The sequence below is a fragment of the Poecilia formosa genome, unplaced genomic scaffold, assembly GCF_000485575.1.
Source record: "Poecilia formosa unplaced genomic scaffold, Poecilia_formosa-5.1.2 Scaffold237, whole genome shotgun sequence".
NCBI lineage: Eukaryota > Metazoa > Chordata > Actinopteri > Cyprinodontiformes > Poeciliidae > Poecilia > Poecilia formosa.
In genome coordinates, this window is record NW_006800176.1 from 298606 (window position 1) to 318909 (window position 20304).

Genomic DNA, 20304 nt, shown 5'->3' on the forward strand with positions numbered 1-20304 from the left:
TCGGGCAGGAACATGCAGACCGGGCTGAGGCTTCACATCAAGTCTCTTCACAGCTTGGAAAGGATAAAAACATGGCAACTCTGGATCTATACACAAAGGTGAGCTGGAATATATAAATATATATATATGTAAATATTTATATCAGGCACCCAGTTTAATTTTAATTTAGGCCCTCAGATGACGGGGTTGGTAGGATCGTTGTTCTTAAAGCTGTTCATTACGTGACTGATTTAAAATTACTCGGATAAATATCTGCAGAGTTTAAATCCATCTGTTGGAGCAAATGAATAAATGAATATGTTGCCGGTGAAAAACAGTTACGGATACGGGCAGTTCAGAGAGAGGATGACCAGTGTTAATTTTTAACACAGTTTAAGAGCTTTTTGTGCTGATGGGTGTCAAATGAGCAGCCTGGGTGGGGTGAGGAAATGTGACGGCATAATTTAACAGTTTAATTTAGAAAAAAATAAAATAAAATAAATCCTGATTATAAAGATGTTTTCTCAACTGATGTTCGGATTGGCTTTCCTGCAGAATGCGTTTGCTTTTTTTTATAAGCGGTTCTGTAGTTACACGCCTGTCTGTCGCTTCGTCAGGGGGCAGGTGTGTGGGTGCCTGACCCAGAAGCAGTTTGGGTCTCAGCCACTCTCCTGAGGGACTACAAACCCGGAGACGAACAGCTTTTGCTGCAACTCCAGAATGGAAACGTGAGCCGGTTTCCCTTATGAAAACTAAGTTTGTCGCTAAATACAAATTGATTTTTGCAGCACTGATGACCTCTAACTCAATTTACTCTTGGTTAGGAGGTCCATTACTCTGTGGACTCCCCGTCCGATCTCCCCCCGCTGGGTAATCCCGACATCCTGGAGGGGGAAAACGACCTGACTGCTCTCAGCTTCCTGCACGAGCCTGCTGTGCTGCACAACCTCCGGGTCCGCTTCCTGGACTACAGCAGCATCTACACCTACTGCGGTGAGACTGAAGCACGACCAGAAGGCGGCAGAAACATTTCGGGGAATGTTATGTTTGGTAGATGAAATCTAACAGGGCTGGAAGAAGATCGAAGTACTTTTGGACGGTAATAAAAAAATAAATAAAAAAAACCCAGCGGCCTGCTCCTGGGTGCTTCTGTTTGTGTTGTTACAGCCCCGTAATAACGTCTCCAAATCATAAACTCAAAGGTTAAGACTCGGAGGGAACTCCCACATCCTCACAGTTTGTAAAACTTTTAGAAGATGTAGTTAGACTGAGGATCCTGAGAAAGGTGACGTGGGGGGAATATTCATTTAAAATGTTTGTGGAGTTAAAATTTGTATCATTTGATCCGTTTCTCACGGGCAGAAGAGATAAAGTGGTCACATGTTTCACTATACTTTGCTGGGATTTTATGTCGCATCAGGCTGAATCAGATGTATGGAGTATATCTGAGAACAACTCATAAGTCTTGCCACGTGTTCTAAGTTGTATTTAGGTCTGGACTTTGACTAGGCCGTTGTAACGCATTGCATTCGGTGTGGTGAAAAAATGTAGAACAACTTACCATTTTTCTTCCACTTCACTTTTCTGCACTAATTTGCATTCATCTTCGTCTTTGCATTACGGTAAATTACATTAAGAGTTGTTGTTTGTGAAATTATAAAATGTTAGTTTAATGGGTATGAAAGAACCTCTGATTTACATGGATATGATCACAACTAGAATCAAATTAAGTTTTACGGTTAAGCTAAAGATCTTGAACAAGTGTTTAAGCTTTGCTTTCCCTTTTTAACTAAAAACTGACTTCATGAATCCGCCTCTTTTACAGTTTGCTCGGTGCTTTGAAGGTTTCCTTCTCTGTCTGTCCCTGCAGGTATTGTGTTGGTAGCCATAAATCCCTACGATCAGCTGTCCATATATGGCGAGGAGGTAATAGACGCTTACAGCGGTCAGGACATGGGTGACATGGAGCCTCACATCTTCTCTGTGGCCGAGGACGCCTACCGCACCATGACCAGGTGAGAGGTCAAGGAAATGAAGACGGGTTCAGTTGTTGCGACGGCTCTTAATCTTTAGAGATTCAGAGTGTGTTTGTGATTTTTGTTTGTTGAAGCACTTTGTCTTGAAATGTGCAATGTAAATACTTTTTTTTTTTATTCTCAGGGAAGAGAGGAATCAGTCCATCATCATCAGTGGGGAGTCTGGCTCTGGAAAAACGGTTTCAGCCAAATTCACCATGCGATATTTTGCTGTGGTCGGAGGAGCAGCTCAACAGACCAGCGTGGAGGAGAGGGTGCTGGCTTCAAACCCCATCATGGAGGTAAATGGAGGGGTGGAGGTGGGGGAACGGTTTCACCCTCAGGTAAGTTAGCTTGTTTTTTTTAATGTCACGCCTCTGTTTTGTTTGTAGTCCATTGGGAATGCCAAAACCACTCGGAATGACAACAGCAGCCGCTTCGGGAAGTACATCGAGATTGGTTTTGGTAGAAAGGGGGACATCATCGGGGCAAACATGCGGACCTATCTGCTGGAGAAGTCGAGGGTTGTCTTTCAGGTGGGATTCTTCAGCTTGTTGCTGATTTAAAGTTTTTAATGATGCAAATACTCGTGAGGTTTTTCCTGTTTAATTTTAATATTTATTTATTTTTTTCTATGTGCAAGGCGTCATCAGAGAGAAACTACCACATATTCTATCAGCTGTGTGCAGCCAGAGAACTGCCTGAAATGAGATCACTCAGACTGGGTGGGGCCCTGCTTCACACCTCTTCTGATTTTTATTCCTGCTCTGCTGATGGACTGACGTGTCTTTGATTTTACTTCAGAGCCACCTGAACATTTCCACTACACCAAACAGGGAGGAGAGATGCAGATTCCCGGCACGGACGATCTGTCGGACCTGGAGAGAACTCGCAGTGCTTTCACCGTCCTGGGTATTCCGCTCTTAACGTCGCACGATTGTATGAATATAAAGTTCAACAGCATGAACAGAGAAGCTTCATCTTCCTTACGCTCATTCTGCAGGTGTGCAGCCTGAGCAGCAAATGGAGCTCTTCAGGATCCTGTCGGCCGTTCTGCACCTGGGAAACGTCAACATTCAAGCCAGTGGCAGAAGTGCCGACAGGAGTTACATCGACGTAATCATTATTCTCCATTTTTGTTCTCCTACTTCATATTCTAATTCATTTAGTCATGTGAAAAAGGTTTTGACCCCTGATCAGCAAACAAACTCTCAAAGTAAGTGCACCTGTAACTTACTGTGCCATTCCAGGTTTTCAGCAACTACCAATTAATATTTTACAACTCTGGAAGGATTTTGACAGACTCTTCTTTTAGAGCAGATGCTTTGAGATCATCCCAAAGCATCTCGATCAGATTATTGTCCAGAATTTGACTGGGCTGCTCCAAGGCCCTCATCTTGTTGCTTCTGAGTTTCTCAGCGGTGGATTTACAGGTGTGCTTTGGATTATTGTCCTGCTGGTTACCCAAGCAAGGTTGAGTATGAAATTTAAAAACCGATAGTCGGACATTCTCCTTCAGGATTTTCTGGTGGAGAAAAACACCCATTTCTTCAATAATTATAGCATCCAGGTCCCGAAGGGACAAAGCAGTGAAAGACCATCCCACCAGCTCCAACATGTTCGGCTTTAATGTGTTCTAACAAAATGCTGCGGATCTTATGCGAGACGTAACGAAATTTGAACCCTTTGCTTTTGTCTCCCTGATCCACAGAGTGTTTTTGTCAAACATGAGCGGGTTTGTTTTCGTGATCTTGGCCTTGGCTCGTTTGTGTCCAGTCTTATTGTGATCTTGGCCGAGGAAAGTGAAGCTTTAGATGTTCTCGGTTCCTTTTCGACCTCCTGGATGAATCGTTTCTTGGACGGACTCTGTTGTTTTCTCCATGTGTGGATGATGCCCTCTCGATGATGACCTGAGTGCTTAGTATTCACTCAGGCCCTCTTTGCCTGACACTAAAATATGTTTGATCTGAGGCAAACTGTAGCGGTACGCGTTTTCTGTTTCCTCCTCAGGCAGACGACCGCTCTCTGGCCGTCTTCTCCAAGCTGCTGGGAGTGGAGGGATCTCAGATGGCTCACTGGCTGTGCAGCCGCAGGCTGGCGGTGGGGGGAGAGATGCTGGTGAAGCCCATGACCGGTCAGCAGGCTCTGGAAGCCAGAGACGCTCTTGCCAAACACATCTACGGCCAGCTGTTCACGTGGACGGTCCAGCGGCTCAACTCGGCCCTGCGATCGCAGAAGGGGAAGACCAAATCTTTCATAGGAGTGTTGGATATCTACGGGTCAGTGATGAGCTTTGGCTCTTTTGTTTGTGTGCAGCAAGCGCTCACGTCTTGCTCTGTGTGTAATGGTTTAACAAGTCCCTCGTTTTGTTTGTTGTTTGCAGGTTTGAGACTTTTGACCAGAACAGTTTTGAGCAGTTCTGTATAAATTATGCAAACGAAAAACTTCAGCAGCAGTTTAACAGGGTGAGTTGCATCGCATGTTTGCTCTAAACGTTTTACAGAACCGCGATGCGTTCATCAAAGGTTCTATTTACAAGGTTTATATTTTCATGTTTATGCTCTCTTCCGCCTTTGCAACGAACATCTTCATTCCTTTTTCTTTTAATTTTACGTTTCTAATACAAATAACAGTGGATTTTCTGTATAAATAACATAAGCGATACAAAATTGAAGGCGGTCCCTGCAGTCAATTGACCTAAAATCAGAAGCTCAGCTTCTGCAGAGCGGGAGCTGCAACCACCGTGAAGCTGCGGCCAAAACGGAATAATTTACGAGCTTCAACAGATGCCATGGAAACGGGATGAAACATCACAAAGTTTTTCTACAGATTGCATTGCCTGATTGGATATTTCATGTAGAAATGGTTGCAGATCATGAATATGCTGTTTTAGCACAAATAAAAAATGCTGTATGTTTTACATTTTGTATACAAGTAGGACATTTAAAGAGACTTTCTCACAAGTAGTGAAAATATTTTCATGTAATGTGAAATTTCGATTCATCTGTTTACCTTCTTTCATCCATTTTATATTATCTTCTGTTTTTGTTCCCTTTTTGCCAGTCTAAATGTGGTCTCGATATTTTGTAAACGCCTTTGAATGGAGAGGCTCATGTTTTCTAAGATATTTTGTGCTCATCTGTTCCCCAAGTTTACCATTTTATATTTTTGTCTTTTCTTCTTTCAAGCACGTCTTCCATTTGGAGCAGGAGGAGTACGTCAGGGAGGAGTTGGCTTGGAACCGGATCGAATTCAGCGACAACCAGGAGTGCATCAATCTCATCGAAGGCCCTCTGGGAATATTTGACCTGCTGGACGAAGAGTGCCGGGTCAGTCTCGGTGTCTGTCTGTTTGCTAATTCGAAAGGAATCGCCATTCTCGCAACTTGTGGCTTTTGGCTCTCAATTCATTTCCATCTCCAAAACGTTGGCGTCATTCCAGTCTTTCCTGGATCTGCAATCCCAATCCTCCCAGTAACTTTGTCAGCATTATCTTTTGTATGCAGTGATTGTGGGAAAATATCGCAGCAGTGAACAGAAGCAGCTGAAAGTCTTAGTTGTAATCATCGGTTTTACTTGTAAGGATTAAATTGTTTATTTGTTTGGCCCTAAAAAAGTCATTTCAGGCTAATGCCACACGTGCTGGATGGAATGTGAGTTTAGAAAAAACGAATTAACAATTTTATTTGGCTCTGGCACTGAAGAAAACAACTATCAGCAATTAAACATACTGGAAAACATTTGGAAAAAGTGGATACTCATCCATGTACTGATTCTTTCTCAACGTATTAACTCACAATGTTTGATTAAATGTTCCAACACGGTTGTCTCTGTGTGATGGCATATATATTTCTTCTTGAATTACCCAGATGCCGAAGGGGTCTGATGAGAACTGGGCCCGAAAGCTGTATGACCAACACCTGACCAGCAAGCCCCACCCTCACTTCGGGAAGCCCAGGATGACGAACAGCGCCTTCATTGTTTTCCACTTTGCTGACACGGTAAGGAATCAGACGCTCCAATTGTTTCCACCTGTTATAAAACTCAATATTTTATGCATTTTTAAATATCTTTATCCCCTCAAATCAGGTGCAATATGAATGTGGCGGCTTTCTAGACAAGAACCGAGACACAGTGTTTGAGGAGCTCATCAACATTCTCAAAGCAAGTCAGGTAGACACCTGATCAATACCGAAGTCAAACAATGGTGCGTGTTTTCTCAGTAAACGGTGCCGCCCTGTTCCCTCTGTGTGTGTGTGTGTGTGTCAGTCTGAGCTGGTGGCTGAGCTGTTCCAGCAGCAGGTAGCCGCTCCCTCTGTGGCCAATGGAAGCGTTCGCTCAGGAAAAAGAGCCGCCAGAGAACACAAGCTGACTGTAGGCTACCAGGTGAGCTTTTTTTTTTTTTTTTTTTTTTTAATTTGTTTCTTTTTCTTAAGACTCAGTCTCATAGTCCATTTTTTTTGTCAGTTTCGTCAGTCCTTACAGATGTTAATGGACACCCTGAACAGCACCACTCCTCACTACGTGCGTTGTATTAAACCCAACGACCTAAAAGCAGCTTTTATGTGAGTCTGTGCTGTTATTCGATCAGGCCGACCAAAGCATGTGTATTACTTTTTTTTTTTGTCTTTGCGTGCACTCATAAAAGCCCGTCCTCCACATTTTACAGGTTCGACCCACAGCGGACGGTGCAGCAGCTGAGAGCTTGTGGGGTTCTGGAAACTATTCGCATCAGCGCAGCCGGTTATCCATCCAGGTGCTGGACACTTAATTAGTTGATCTCACTCTTTGTAGATAAATGAAATGGTGAAACGCCAGAGACAAAGTGACAAGAGTCTAAACCTTCCATATTTTTAACATTTGAAGTTAATTTCTATCAAATGACATGTTTGCTTTTTTGGTTTGTCTCTGCATCCAGATGGACATACGAGGAGTTCTTCAGCAGGTACCGTCTCCTCCTTCGAGGACCCCAGAGCCAGGATCAGGCTCAGGCCTCGTGCAGACGGGCTCTGCCTCAGCTCATCCCAGACACCGACCAGTACTGCTTCGGAAAGACCAAAGTGTTTTTCCGAGCCGGTCAGGTGGCCGTCCTGGAGAGGCTGAGGTCCGAGCGGCTGCGTGCCGCTGCTGTGACCATCCAGCGCCACGCCAAAGGCTGGTTGGCTCGGATCAGGTACAGCCGGGTCCTCTGGGCGGCTGCTACCATCCAGAGATACACCAGAGGAGCTCTGGCCAGACGGTGAGGAGAAATGTTTATTATTGAGCGTCTAGCTTTCTGGACTTCCTCACAATCCACTGAATATCTGAACACAGTGCCTTACAGAAGGACTCGCACCCCTAGAGCCATTTCATCTGTTTTTGGTTGAGAGCCACAAAATGATTACTCTCAAGTAGCCAAGAGTCCCATTGTTTTTCTGGGGGAGCTGCAGATGTCCACAGCTCAGGTGGGGAGGTGGAAAAAAAAATATTAGTTTTGCTTTAATGGACGCAAAACAAGAAAATATCTACTTCACTCTACAAAGTTGTCTCTTTAAAAGTGACTAATACTTGATCAGCATGTCTACATGTATAATGCGTCACAAAATGCTCATGTTTCCATGCCAAGACTAGTCACAAGTCGGTGTGTTTAAAAAAAATAAATAAAAAAATCATAGTGACCTGCAGTCACATACATAGCAAAATTTTGCTTTTATCTTCTGACTTTGCTTTTTTCAGTTTTAGTAAATGACCAGTTTGCTAGCTCAAACCAACGCATGTCTGAAAACATTTTATCTACTGTGTGTGTGTGTGTGTGTGTGCGTCTGCAGGCAGGCTCTGACTCTGCGCTACACGAAGGCTGCCATAGTGATCCAGAAGACGTACCGGATGATGGTGGTCAGGCAACTTTTCCTCATGATCCGAGACGCCACCGTCACCATCCAGGCCTTCACCAGGGGGACTCTGGCCCGCCGCCGATACAGACAGGTCAGCACTCAGTGCCGGCATATTATCTCTCTACCTGATGATGTCGAAGTTATGAATTACCAGTGATGGGATGTAGCGAAGTCCAGGTAACTTTAGATTTACTCCAGGTTACTTTCAACCTTTACTCCACTCTAGTTTGCATTAAATATATGTACATTTTTCCCTCTGCATTTCCATAATGTGTTGCGTTACATGTTTCATTCACGTCACATTGCGTTTTTTTTTTTTTTTACATTTGCTTACAAGTTTGAAAGTAATCGATGACTTATTTGAGCTAAAAAAAAAAATCCCCAGAAACCATTGAGACATTACAAAGTTGAATATAGAATATTTTTTTAATCTGTACTTACAAACTGGAGTGGAAATGATCAGAGCTTACTCCTATGTTGGGGTGTCTCGTGTCGATCTAATTTTATTTATTTTTTGTCAGCCAGGTAACTTTTGCTTGTATGTTAAAATAACACATTATTTTAGCTTTGTGCTGAATAAAAAAACTTTCACAGGTATAATCATTCCTCTTTCTTATTTAGCTTGGTGGCATTTAACTCTGCAGGTCATCCCTGAAATAAACTCCCAGAGAGTAAACACAATGAAAAAAGATACTTTATCTGCAGTATTGTTCATTAACATGACACACTATTGATGCATTAAAGAGAAAATACTTACGTAAACCCTTCCAATAGAGAATACATTTTTACTTTCAGCACTAATTATATTTAAAAGCAAGTGTCTACACATATAAACGGACAAAAATGTACTCTAGTAAAAGAGACACTTTTACTTAAGTTCGGTGTTTGAGCACCGTCTCCACCACTGAGTTTCACATCTGGCTTTAAACAAGTGAAAGCCTTTTGCTTTGCCCCTCAGCTGATGGCGGAGCGGGCCGCCGTGCTGCTCCAGGCGACGGTGCGTGGCTGGCTGGCGAGGCGGGCGTACCGGCGGGTGCGCGCTGCGGTCATATTCATGCAGTGCTGCGTTCGCCGCAAGGCCAGCAGGAGGGAGTTGCTGAGGCTGAAGGCCGAGGCCCGCTCCGTGGAGCGGTACAGGGAGCTCAACAAGGGCATGGAGGTCAAACTGATGCAGCTGCAGCTCCGAGTCGACCAACAGGTGGGTCACGGAGAGAATGCGGTTTCTAAAACATGACATTCTGCCGGATTAGAGATCTGGTTTCGTCACGTCTTCTGTGTTGTGGCAAGGCGAGGGAGAGCGCCGCTCTGAGAGAGACTCTCCACTCGGAGCGAGAGGCTGCCAGCGCCGAGCTGGAGGCTCTGAGGGGGATCATCCAGAAACTGGAGAACCAGAAACTGGAGAAGCCGCCGCCGCCTTCCCAGGCGGTCAGCAAGAAGGAGGTGGAGGAAAAGAGGAGAGCGGAGGAGAAAGCCGCTCAGGAGATCCTTCGACTCACACAGGTGAAATGGTCCGAATGAAATCACAGGAGACGAGTTCCTACATTCATCTTTTACTGGTTGCACAGCAAAAATGCAAAATCTTTCTAGGTTTCTCGTGCAAATATCTTAGTACACTCAACGTAAGACAAATGCAACTTGCAAGTAACTATTTAGCATGATGTAGGAGTTTAAGTTGATGATTCTTTAACATTTATTATTAATATCCCATATGAGGGAAAAATGTCTTGTTCCACTGGCAGATTTGAGTACTTTCTCATCAATATTAAGGAACATAATTTCCCTTTGGGACCAATAAAATATGTATCTAGCTGGCTAGTCGTCTCTATTTCTTGCTGGAAAGTTGCTTGTAATTTAGTTTCATTTCAAGTGTACTAAGATATTTGCACCAGAAACGAGATCAAAATACTCATAAAATTTTCTATTTTTTTATTTATTTTTTTTTACTGTTGATTTTAATGCTCGTGTAATTGTCTAAGGAGATGCAAGCGTTGCAGAAAGACAAGGAGAACATCAGCAAGGAGAAGGAAGATCTCGCCGCTCAGCTCCACGAGAAAGAGAGAACGCAAAACGGTGCAGCTCCACTTCTTCTCCTCGATGCATTAATCACAGTTTTGAACACTTTTTTTTTCACTTTTTCTTTCGGTTTATCCTCTTTATGTATGCAGAGTGTATACAAAAGGCCGTGCTAGAGGCCAGCGCGGCTCTGCAGTCCGAGCTGGATGAGGAGAAGATGAAGTACCAGGGTCTCCTGAGGGAGCTCACCAGACTGGAGCAGAGATACGACAACCTGAGGGAGATGAATCTGCTCACCGAGGTGATTGTACTAAACGAGAGATCGTACTATTAGTCCAGCTGGATAGCTTCACTTCTCTCTCTCTCTCTCTCTCGTCCCAACGCAGCGCTCCAGAGGACACAGGAGGACCGACTCGGCTCAGAGTCTGATCTCCGAGCCTCTCTCTCCGTGCTCCACTCCGCTGTCGCCCCAGTCTCTCACGCCGCTCTCGGGGTCCCCCTTCGCATCGGCCTTCCCGTCCCCGGAGGAGAAGCGCAGGATCAGCGTGACGTCCCCGACTCCGGAGAGGAGAATCTCGGTGTTGAGCTCGGAGACGCCGCTGGTCAGGAAACGCCCCAAGAGGGAACGAATCTTTTGTTTTAAACTCACGCGGGACGTTTTGTGAACAACACACGGACGTGTTGGTGTGTTGGCTTCGACAGGATCAGCTGATGGAGAAGGTGGACGTGGCCAAAGACCCGGCAGTGAAGAAGAAAGGAGAAGACCTGGAGTACGCTTATGATGCCGTACGAGTGGCCAACAAGTCAGTCCTTCCTCCGTCGCTTCACGTATTGATAACCTTTGCACTTTTTTCCACATTTTGTCACGCCATAGCCACAAACTTCAGTGAATTTCACAGGTATTTCATATACACACACCCATCTATACCAACTTTACCTATTTAGACTTTTTTTTCTCTCCTAATTGGACTTTGAAAAAATCAGTTTTCTGCTTAATGACAATTTTATGCACTGTAATTCATTCCGGGGTCTGAGAGTAAACGGGGTTGTATACAGATGCGTGCCACACTTTTCAAGGCTTTATTTGTAGGAACGATGTATAATTTCACCTCCACTTCACAATTATTAAGAAAATGCATTAGAGATTTGCAACAAACTGTGAAAAAGTTCAAGAGGTATAAACACTTTTTTAGTTTTTTTTTTGTTTTATTTTTAAGTGACTGTAGCTTCATGCTTGACGTTTTCAGCGAAGGCGTTTAATGTGTGTGTCAGGTTTCTGGAGAGCCAGCTGCAGAAGCAGCAGACTGAGTGGAAGGACGAACTCCAGGATCTGAGGAACCAGCTCAGTCACAAGATCTGTTCTGGTTCCTCTCCTGCAAAGAAACGGGTGAGGATGTAATGTAGTTGCTTAAAGCAGCAGCAGCGGCATTGTTAAATTTTTATTTTGGCATCCAACACCTCATTTACAAGAGAGATCTGTAACAAAGAGCAAGTTTAAGATGATATTTGGTTTTGTTTATCGACCATGTTTCCTTATTTATGTTCAGATTTCTCCATACTAAACCATAAGCGTCAAACAGTGATCAGATTCTGGTAATTTATACCGTTTTTCAGCGATTTCTAAACTTGACGGTGATTCTCCTGTTGTGACTGAACTGCAACAAACTTTGGATCCTCAAGTAAAGGGTCTGAATGTGTCTCCCATTAGGATGTGTGGCAGCTGCTGGAAGCCAGAGAGTTTGAGTGCATGAGGCTGCGGAGGGAGCTGAAGGAGCTGAGGCACACGGCGACTCTCAGACACCTGCTGACGCAAGGCGAGTCTCCCTCCGAACCCTTGACTCCTACACGAAGTAAAATCACTGCAGTGAAACAAACCGACGGTCCTGTGACGTCGTCTCCATTTGCACTTTTTTTTATTTTATTTTATCATTTTTATTTTAAAAATTTCTTGCACATTCAGTCAGGTTGAGTTTTTCTTTCATTTCCAGTTTCGCTGTCGGCTCCGGCCACAGAGACGTTCTGTGCCGCTCGGCCGAAACCGGCAGCCGTCTCCGGTTTGCTGGAGTGCAGGAAGAGAGACGAAACCAAACTCATCAGGAATCTCATCGCGGGTGAGTACTCAGTCTCTGCAGCACCTTCCACATTTAAGCTCATTTTTAGTGCAGAGGAAGCAGAGTGTGGACAATGTCTGGACGTAGGACGTGTTGATTAATTTTCCTAAACTTTTATTTTATTTTGAAGAAAAATAAACAATTAAGTGTTTGTACAATAATATATAAAGTCCTGTGATTGTGCGTTTTTTTTTAAATTTTTTCATATAATTTTAACTTTAAATATTGAGTTTTACACTACTTGTTTTAGTGGTTTCATTCTTTTCTTTTCCTTTTACATCCAGTGTTCTTATGTGCCAGGTTTCCCTTCAGTCCAAACAGAAACCCCGTCTGTGCAGCGGCATGACAATTATTCGGTCACATTTCTTAACCTCCTCTCCGATCCTCTCGCTGTCCCGCAGACCTCCGCTCTGAAGGCGCGCTGGCTCTGCCTCCCGGTTTGCCGGCCAGCGTGATCTTCCTCTGCGTCCGTCAGGCCGACTGCAGCGGAGACCAGGCTCGCGCTCGCTCGCTCTGCAGCGCCGCCCTCATGGCCATCAAGGCCGCTCTCAAGGTAACCGGAGCTCTGGTTGCTCTGCGTGTGCCAGAAGGGAGCAGTGAAATGTAATTATAGAGGCAGATCCCATCATGTTGGGTGGAGGGGGAAAGGGACCTGCAGCCAACTTTCAAGCACTTGGAGAAATTAAATGTTGTATAAAAAAACTTTTCCGTCTGTGATCTTGTTCTAACAGTGTTTTCCTTCTTCAGAAACAAACCTCTGATCTCGACATGACTGCTCTGTGGCTGAAAAATGTTGCTCTTTTGCACGACCTGTTGTCCCAACATTCTCCAAAACAGGTAGCCGACCCCTGCTGGTCATTTTCAGTTTCCTGACGGGACGTGTGTGTGTGTGTGTTTTTTTTTTTTAAAACTGTACATGCAGTCTGGTTGTGGTTTCCATGATTACAACTCTTTGGTGTTTGGCTTCTCAGACCCTGGACTCGGATGAGCTCGTTCCTATGACGACCGACCTGAGCGACTTGATCCGCTCCCTGAGTGACCTTTGTATCCAGGCCTATCAGCAGCTGCTCTCCATCACCGAGACACAGCTGCAGAAACTCATCGGTAACTCTACAGTGACGTCACGCCGGCACTGCCGACGCTCTTCCCTCCACTAAACTTTATAACTCCCCCTCTCCCTTTCTCGCTCTCCGCCTCAGTCCCGGCCCTCCTGGAGAGCGACACCATCGCTGGTCTGTCCGGCTCAGCGGTGAAGCTGGTCGTCTCCAGGAAGCGGGCGGGCTCGGACCCTCGGCCGCTCGGCGCCGACGCTCCCACCATGGCGTCTGTGCTGAGGCAGCTCGGAGCGCTTCACGCCGCCCTGAGCCGCCAGGCTCTGCCCCAGAGTCTGGCGGAGCAAGCTTTCCGCCAGATGACCTACCTCATCTGCGCCTCTGCGCTCAACAACCTGCTGCTGAGGAAAGACATGTGCTGCTGGAGCCGTGGCATGCAAATACGGTACACGGTTTTTTTTTTTTTGTTTGGTTTTTTTTCATCCATTTAGTACCTTTAGTGTCATTAATTATGTAAGGAAAAAGGCAGAGGATCGGTACATCCTTACTAAAGTGTTCATGGCGGATAAACTTAATTCAACTGCCAATGTTGACACAAAGTTATCACATAATGGTGAAATAGAAGAGTGTATTAGATGTTTTTTTTTAACTATTTAAAATGAAAATATGAGAAGTGTGACGCGCCTCAAGTATTCAGCCCCACTAAGTCAATATTTTGGTGTAAATCTCTACCAGCTTTGCTCATTTAGATATGGATCCTTTCGCTAATTCGTCTCATGAAATCGACTCGGTCATCGGTGAACTCAGCTTCCACTGTTTAAGAATTCAAAGATTTATTTTATTTTTTAATTGTCATACCATCTTACTTGTTTGTGGTACAAAAATCGGACTCAAAGATCCAAAAATGACATTTTGGCCCCGTCTAACCTGAGCAGCTGAGCAACTTAAAAAATATAAATTGAAAAAGAGACTTGGAGTTGCCCACTAGTTTTCTTGTAAACAGATTTGTCCACCTGAGCAGCAGATCTCTGCAGCTCCTCCATGCTTCCCTGATCAGGCACACACAAGTGGACTTTATTTAGGCAGATTGTCTGAATGCAGTCGTTTGTCTTGGATTTCATTTAAATTGATGGTTTAAATGGTTGCCAGTAGTTTTAAATTTTTTATTTTAATCATGTGACTTTTGTCCCATTTACCATTTTCACTACTCTGATGCATCTGGCCTACATGGAAAATGCCATGTGTGGCACTGAACATAAAGAAACGCCTGAGGTGAAATAAATAAATCTTCAGCAGATAAAGCCGTCAGTGGATTGGGGGAGAGAAGGAGCTCAAAGATTTAGTGAAGACTTAAGAAATAATGTTTAACGTTTTGTTCAAAATATTGAAAAGTATTTAGAAAGTTTTCCACTTTAAAATTGCTCATGACTTTATGCTGAATGTAATCCCATAAATTACATTCTAGTTTGTGGTTGGAACCTTAAAACAGAGATCCGTTCAAGGCCCCATGTTGAAATAGGAAATGAAATTAACCTGTAGGCTGTGACTAATCATTGACAGGACAGCAAAAACTATAACTCCCAAAGCGCTTTAACACATCCAACTCATTTACCGGCGAGCATTTTTATTGTTTTTAATTCCCTCAGTTACAATGTCAGTGTGCTCGAAGAATGGCTGCGCAGCCGAGGCCTGGCAGCAGGGGGCGCTGTAGCCACACTGGAGCCGCTCATCCAGGCAGCTCAGCTGCTGCAGGTGGGGAAAAAGACGGATGCGGATGCTCAGGCCATAGCCCGGACCTGCACCGCTCTCTCCAGCAAGCAGGTGGGTCCGTTTCTCACTTCCGGAAGGAATTCGTTTCAACAATGTTATTTTCTGCCGGCATTTTCTAAATCCAAGCCTCACTTTTGTTCTGCAGATTATGAAGATCCTGACTCTCTACACTCCCCACAGTGATCTTGATGAAAAAGTCTCTTTAAATTTCATTCGCACCGTCCAGGTATACCGCCCGCCTCTGTGGGGAAAAAAGAAAAAAAAAAAAATCTGGCATGGGGGTTCGTTAAAATGATGGCTCTCAGGTCAGTGCTGATCGTCTTCTCTGTTCCTATAGGAGCTCGTCAGGAGCCGCTCTGACAGTCAGCCTCCACAGCTCCTCATGGACGTGAGGAGAGCGTTCCCCGTTACCGTTCCCTACTCGCCTCCCCCGGCCCTCAGCGCAGACGAATTAGTCATCCCAGACTCCCTCAAGATCTCTTTTCTACGCAGATCCTAGAAGAGCACGACTCCACATGTTGAATGCTGCAATCTGAAATTTAAACACCTTTCTGACCATTGGTGCCGCTTTATTTTCAAACAAAAATTGTTAGTCTATAAGAAGCCCTCGGGTTGTATTTTTCTACCAACTTAATGAGTCCAGGATTACTGATCTCTGCTACCGTATCCAGTTCTATACTGATCATGTAGAAATGTCCGGGCTTAAATTTGAAGCTGAATGCAGGTACCATGTTGAAAAAATATATTAAAATCAGGTGCAACAAATACGTAAACGGTTTATTAGAACTTCTGAATAGTAAATCATGTCTTTCCATTTGTCTCTCATATAAATATGGCATTAGAAAACTATTTGTTTAGATGCTCTCCCCTAGATGGCAATCTATGTTTCCACCACACACAGTGAGGGTGGAAAAGGAAGAAAAATCCAAAGCTCACTGTCAAAAGATGCCAAAATGACATCGTCTGCAGCATTTTTAAGTTTTAGAAATCGGCACTAGAAGTTTTCCACAGATCAGCTGGTTTGTTAGAAGACACCCCAGGCACAAAAAGTTTGTTTTGTGTTACCATCACAAATGTAAACATGTGGTGTTTGATAATCTCTACTCTGCTTTGGTCAGATCAGTCTAAAAAATGTTGTTTTTTTTCCCCCCCAAATAAATCAAGTTTTGTGAAAAGGCACCTGATGCCCACTGTTAAGGTGGAGGATCTGTGATGCTGTGGGCTTGTATGACAACATGAGCTCTGCTGAATAAATGGATGTCTGTCAAGAACATGCTTTCAACACAGGAATGACTCAATCTTTTAGATCGTCTAAAGCCAACAATTGTGACTTTGGTGATTCTTATTAAAAATGAAATTCCTTAACATTTTATCTCCAATGTACTAAAAAGTCGGGTTGATTATTTTTTATAAAAGATATACAGCTACAATAAAAGAATCATATTGGCCAACAAATGTATCCACATCAGCGTAAATGCAGCTTCATCGTTGCACAAAGCGACAGACAAAAGTGTGAAATTCCTGTTTTCCATATTTTATTGGTAGCAGAAACACAGTTGGACTGTCGTCTCAGGAGCTTCGGGCTCCAACAACCAGAATAATAAAACAAAAACTAAATTAGAAACATCTTTTGTGTAAAAAAATTCTCATGCCAGTACTTTGTATCCACTACACGTCATCAGTGATACATATTTATATATTCACAAACATTTGAAAAATAGAAAACAATAATCCAAATATCAAAATATAGAAGACAACAATTGGCATTGAACATCAAATAATTAATGCGTGCTGACACGACACGGTTTCTTTTTGTTTTTCTTGTTCCCGTCATGCACCGTTTCTGGAAGTACAAGAACCGGCGCCCCCAGGTGGTTCGGCCGGCCGGCTGGACAGAGCAAGGGGTGGCGTGGGGTGGGGTGATCATGCATGTCTGTCCGCCTCCATGTGTCATGTATGTGCTTTTCATTGTGCTTCATCTACTTCCATATTCAACTTCAAACCCGACAGCCCAGAAGGAGGAAGACCTTCCTCGACAAGAGAATCATTGTCAACAGCAATAAAGATTATTTTCGTGGCGTTTCCAGCTAGGTGTCAGTTGTATGACTTTTTTTTTTCTTCTTTTTTTTAATTAAAAGATTGTGCAGATGTTTTCTTCCAATAAAAAGACCTTGTACATGCAAGAGAGTTACACAACATTTATAAATATATTTTTTAAGACCTTTGTAGCCCACACGATGTAACGATGTGTGTACTGCCAGAGTCAAAGTCAGAAACTTTCATTTTAGTTCCTAATCACGCGTCTTTAGCAGATCCATATGGCTTGTAATTCATCTCCATTATGTACACGGCCTTCCTACATCTTCAGCAGTAGCTCCATGCTCAAACTGGAAACCCGTTTGCGCTTGATATCCACCTGCTTGGGTCGCTCCATGCTAAATTCAAGTCTACAACAGAGAAGCAAATTTCACTTCACGTATTCTGACGCGTGTTTTACATGGCAGCTATTTACAACGATCCGCTTCTGCTTCAGGTTCATCTTTTCCTACAACAACAAAACTTCAGTCTGATCGACGCCACAACAGCTTTTGATATTTGACCCAGAAAGCAGACGGCTTTTACGACATATCAGACACTTGTGCTGCTATAATTAGATTAATAATCCACCATGTAAACATTGTAAGTCTGATTCAGGAAGGACTCGTCTACACAGAGTTTACAGATCAGATGCATAGAGTTCAGTTGGTCCACTTTGTTCAATAATGGGGCCTTTTTAATTACTTAAGACCCAGAAATACATCTATTTGAGTCCTGAACAACATTTCTTCCACTTTATTCTTTTAAGTTGTTACAGAAACAAAAAACATAAAAATATTTAGTTTGAGAGGTTTCGTAAAAACAGTGAGATTGATGAAAAGTTAACAGAATCTAAAATGTTTTAAACCTCAAATGTTCAGGGATTTAATGTATTTTTTATCCTGAAATCTTGAAAGTCAAAACAACAAAAGACAACAAATGAGTTTTACAGCGACCGAGTATTGGAAACGTGTCTGTACACCGTTTGGACCGTAATGTTTTCCAAACAGGATGCCGACCAGTTCTGGTTTGGATCAGCAGCCCTTTGCCAGAGGCTTTTCTGGATTTCAGAATGAAGCACATGACATGTGCCTCATAAAAGTAGTGAACTTTTTACATTTTGTAAATTTAAAACCACAAACGTCCAAGTATTTTCTTGGGCCTCTATGTGATGTGAACACTGGTTTCTCAGTCGGTGTTGTTTTTATGTTTTAAAGGACTTTGAATTGCCTTTTGCTCAAATGTTTTGTTTGGTTTTGGTCGATCTTAATAAAATTCAGTAAGAAACAAAGTTTGTGGTAAAAATTAGACGAAAAAAATGAAAAGGCATCACACAGCTAAACAATGTTGGTAATATTGAAGACCTGTGCTCACTCTCGGGTTAGTGATGTTGCACTTCACATGAAGCTACTTTGCAAAAATATTTTCTCTATGCATGTATTCGTTTGTCAAATAATTCCCCTTCCCCCTTGTTTGGCAGTTAGGTGCTTTTATTCTGAAAGGAAACGACATGGGTTTTAATCTCTCTGCTGTATTGCACGACTGACAGACCCAGACTGGGCTGCTAGGAATGTTTGCAGTAAAAACACAAAGGTTAGAAATAAAAGAAAAAATTAAAGTTTTGGCCTTAAAATGGTAAACAAACCAATAAAAAGTAAACGGATCCTCAATGGCTTTTCTTTGTGATTACGTGAGGTCGGCATCTTCACAATCACACCGAGTCCATTCTCTCTCTCTCACTCACTCACTCAGTCACGTATACTTATGTACAATCTGATGAATCACAGTGCTCAGATGTGTGCTTTCATCAGATTTCTCTCTCTCCATGCCGTCCCACACATGATGCAGACAGAGGGTGAGGGTCAACGGGACAGAAAGGCCTTGAGGGTGTCAGGCAGTGCTCTGTCACAGGGTGGACGCACGGAAAGACAGACTACGATGACCTCCATCGAATAATCCTGTACGCTTATATATTTCCCTTGATATATTTTGTATATATGCATGTTCATATATTGAATTATTTAAATATAAATATAGATCTAGAATAAGAAAGTAATAAACTCGAGTGATAAACTAAAAGCGCTTTGTTTCCGATATCTGGAATGTTTTGAGCCCGTTTGTGTCGCGTGTCGGGCGGACGGTCGGTCCTGCTGTGCTTGGGAATGGTCTTGGCATATTTCAGTAATTATCTGTTGGCACTTGCGGTCCCTTCTCTGAGTGGGCACACACCAGGGAAGGGATGACAGGGCAGAAACTTAAATTAAAAAAAAAAAAAAAGTGAGAAAGAAGGCTAAAAATATTTAGAGGCTACAAGATAATTCTCAACCTGATCACTCAAGTGTGTGTGTTTCTCCACGGCAAATAGGGAAACTGCATCGCTAATCAAAACGGATCATTAAAACATATCGGCAACAATAAAGACACTGGTGGACTTGGTGATGCTCGTCTTTGCTTTGCGTCTTTGCCGCTGCAATAAAAGTATTTACAGCACTGAGTGTGTGGTGCCTCCTGTCTTATCTGTGCTTTTACAAGGCTGGGTTACCCTGGCAGTGACTTGCAGTGACTCAGGAGAGCCGCAGGGCAGTGGCTGTCTGACTGAGCTCCAGACATGGCGTTTTAAGCCCCACTCTGACATTTTTAAAAAACTTTTTTTTAACCACGGCCCTCCTCTGTAGAGCGCTGGTCGGACTTGAGTTTGACGAACTCTTTGGCCACGTCGTCGTTGTTGCGCTGGGAGAGGATGCGCAGGACGGTGAGGCCTGTCTCGTCCATGTGGATGCGCTTACCCAGCGGCAGCCAGCAGGCGGCGCTGCCCTTAGAGGCCACGTCCTTGAGCTGCAGGACGGCCATGCCCACGGTGCGGTCCTCTCGGGCGAAGCAGTAGTCCTTCACACACACCTGCAGCTCGTAGCACTCTGGACCCACCTCGTTGCTCAGTGTGCTGCGGAGCAGGGAGAGCGGGTCAGGGTTCGTTCACTTTTCCCACTTTAAAATTCAAGCACTTTTCAAGCATTTTTAAGAAAAGTTTTCAAATTTTTCCAGCCCCACGCTTTGGAGTTAAAACAATACAAATGAACTAACAAATGAACTATGGTTTGAAACACCTGGTCTGAGAACAAATCATTATTTTAACAAAATAGATCTCCCAATTTCAATAACATTGTTTTACTTATGATATATATGACAACCTTTATTTCAATTACTGAATAAGAAGTTAAGAAATTAGGTGTAATAAATATTCATTACACTGAAACAATCAAACCAAATGGTGTTGAGGTAAATGAGCTTCCTGTTCGAATGAAATACCTAAACACAATTAAAAAAAAAACAGTTACAAAAACAAAAAAATTTCTTGGTAACTTTTCTTCCATTTAGCAAATAGAAATAATTAAGCTAATTCTAGTTGATCTGGAACG

At 43.4% G+C, this 20304-nt stretch overlaps 2 protein-coding genes across 10 annotated transcripts in view; one reads left to right on the plus strand and one right to left on the minus strand.

Moving 5' to 3' along the window:
- The first annotated feature begins 15 nt into the window (after nucleotides 1–15).
- On the plus strand, nucleotides 16–18199 carry LOC103149828 (unconventional myosin-Va). The gene is made up of 35 exons (XM_007569170.2): nucleotides 16–98; nucleotides 597–707; nucleotides 804–972; nucleotides 1850–1994; nucleotides 2140–2296; nucleotides 2387–2530; nucleotides 2638–2719; nucleotides 2799–2906; nucleotides 2998–3110; nucleotides 4005–4273; nucleotides 4378–4459; nucleotides 5183–5323; nucleotides 5863–5994; nucleotides 6083–6166; nucleotides 6263–6379; nucleotides 6461–6558; nucleotides 6663–6749; nucleotides 6912–7232; nucleotides 7801–7957; nucleotides 8825–9064; nucleotides 9154–9366; nucleotides 9843–9936; nucleotides 10032–10180; nucleotides 10266–10481; nucleotides 10582–10682; nucleotides 11152–11266; nucleotides 11588–11693; nucleotides 11868–11990; nucleotides 12392–12543; nucleotides 12738–12827; nucleotides 12962–13094; nucleotides 13190–13487; nucleotides 14689–14863; nucleotides 14958–15038; nucleotides 15150–18199. Exons 1-35 carry the CDS (start codon nucleotides 72–74, stop codon nucleotides 15309–15311), a joined length of 4992 nt encoding a protein of 1663 aa, XP_007569232.1. The 5' UTR covers nucleotides 16–71; the 3' UTR covers nucleotides 15312–18199.
- unc13a (unc-13 homolog A (C. elegans)) overlaps nucleotides 16626–20304 on the minus strand; it is a 50344-nt gene continuing 46665 nt past the window's right edge. For 7 of the 9 annotated variants that reach the window (XM_016680230.1, XM_016680228.1, XM_016680225.1 and 4 more), the window contains one exon: nucleotides 16626–19829. In XM_016680230.1, the coding sequence (XP_016535716.1) occupies nucleotides 19541–19829 (289 nt within the window). In that variant the 3' untranslated portion in view covers nucleotides 16626–19540. The remainder of the gene's footprint in view (nucleotides 19830–20304) is intronic. The other 2 variants (XM_016680229.1, XM_007569172.2) reach the window with 1 other exon arrangement.

Bases quoted from the DNA above. Each gene is read 5' to 3' on its own strand.
- LOC103149828 (XM_007569170.2), top strand. From the start codon at position 72: ATGGCAACTCTGGATCTATACACAAAG. The intron at 973-1,849 runs GTGAGACTGAAG...CTGTCCCTGCAG, and splicing joins CAGCATCTACACCTACTGCG to GTATTGTGTTGGTAGCCATA. The intron at 2,907-2,997 runs GTATTCCGCTCT...CTCATTCTGCAG, and splicing joins CAGTGCTTTCACCGTCCTGG to GTGTGCAGCCTGAGCAGCAA.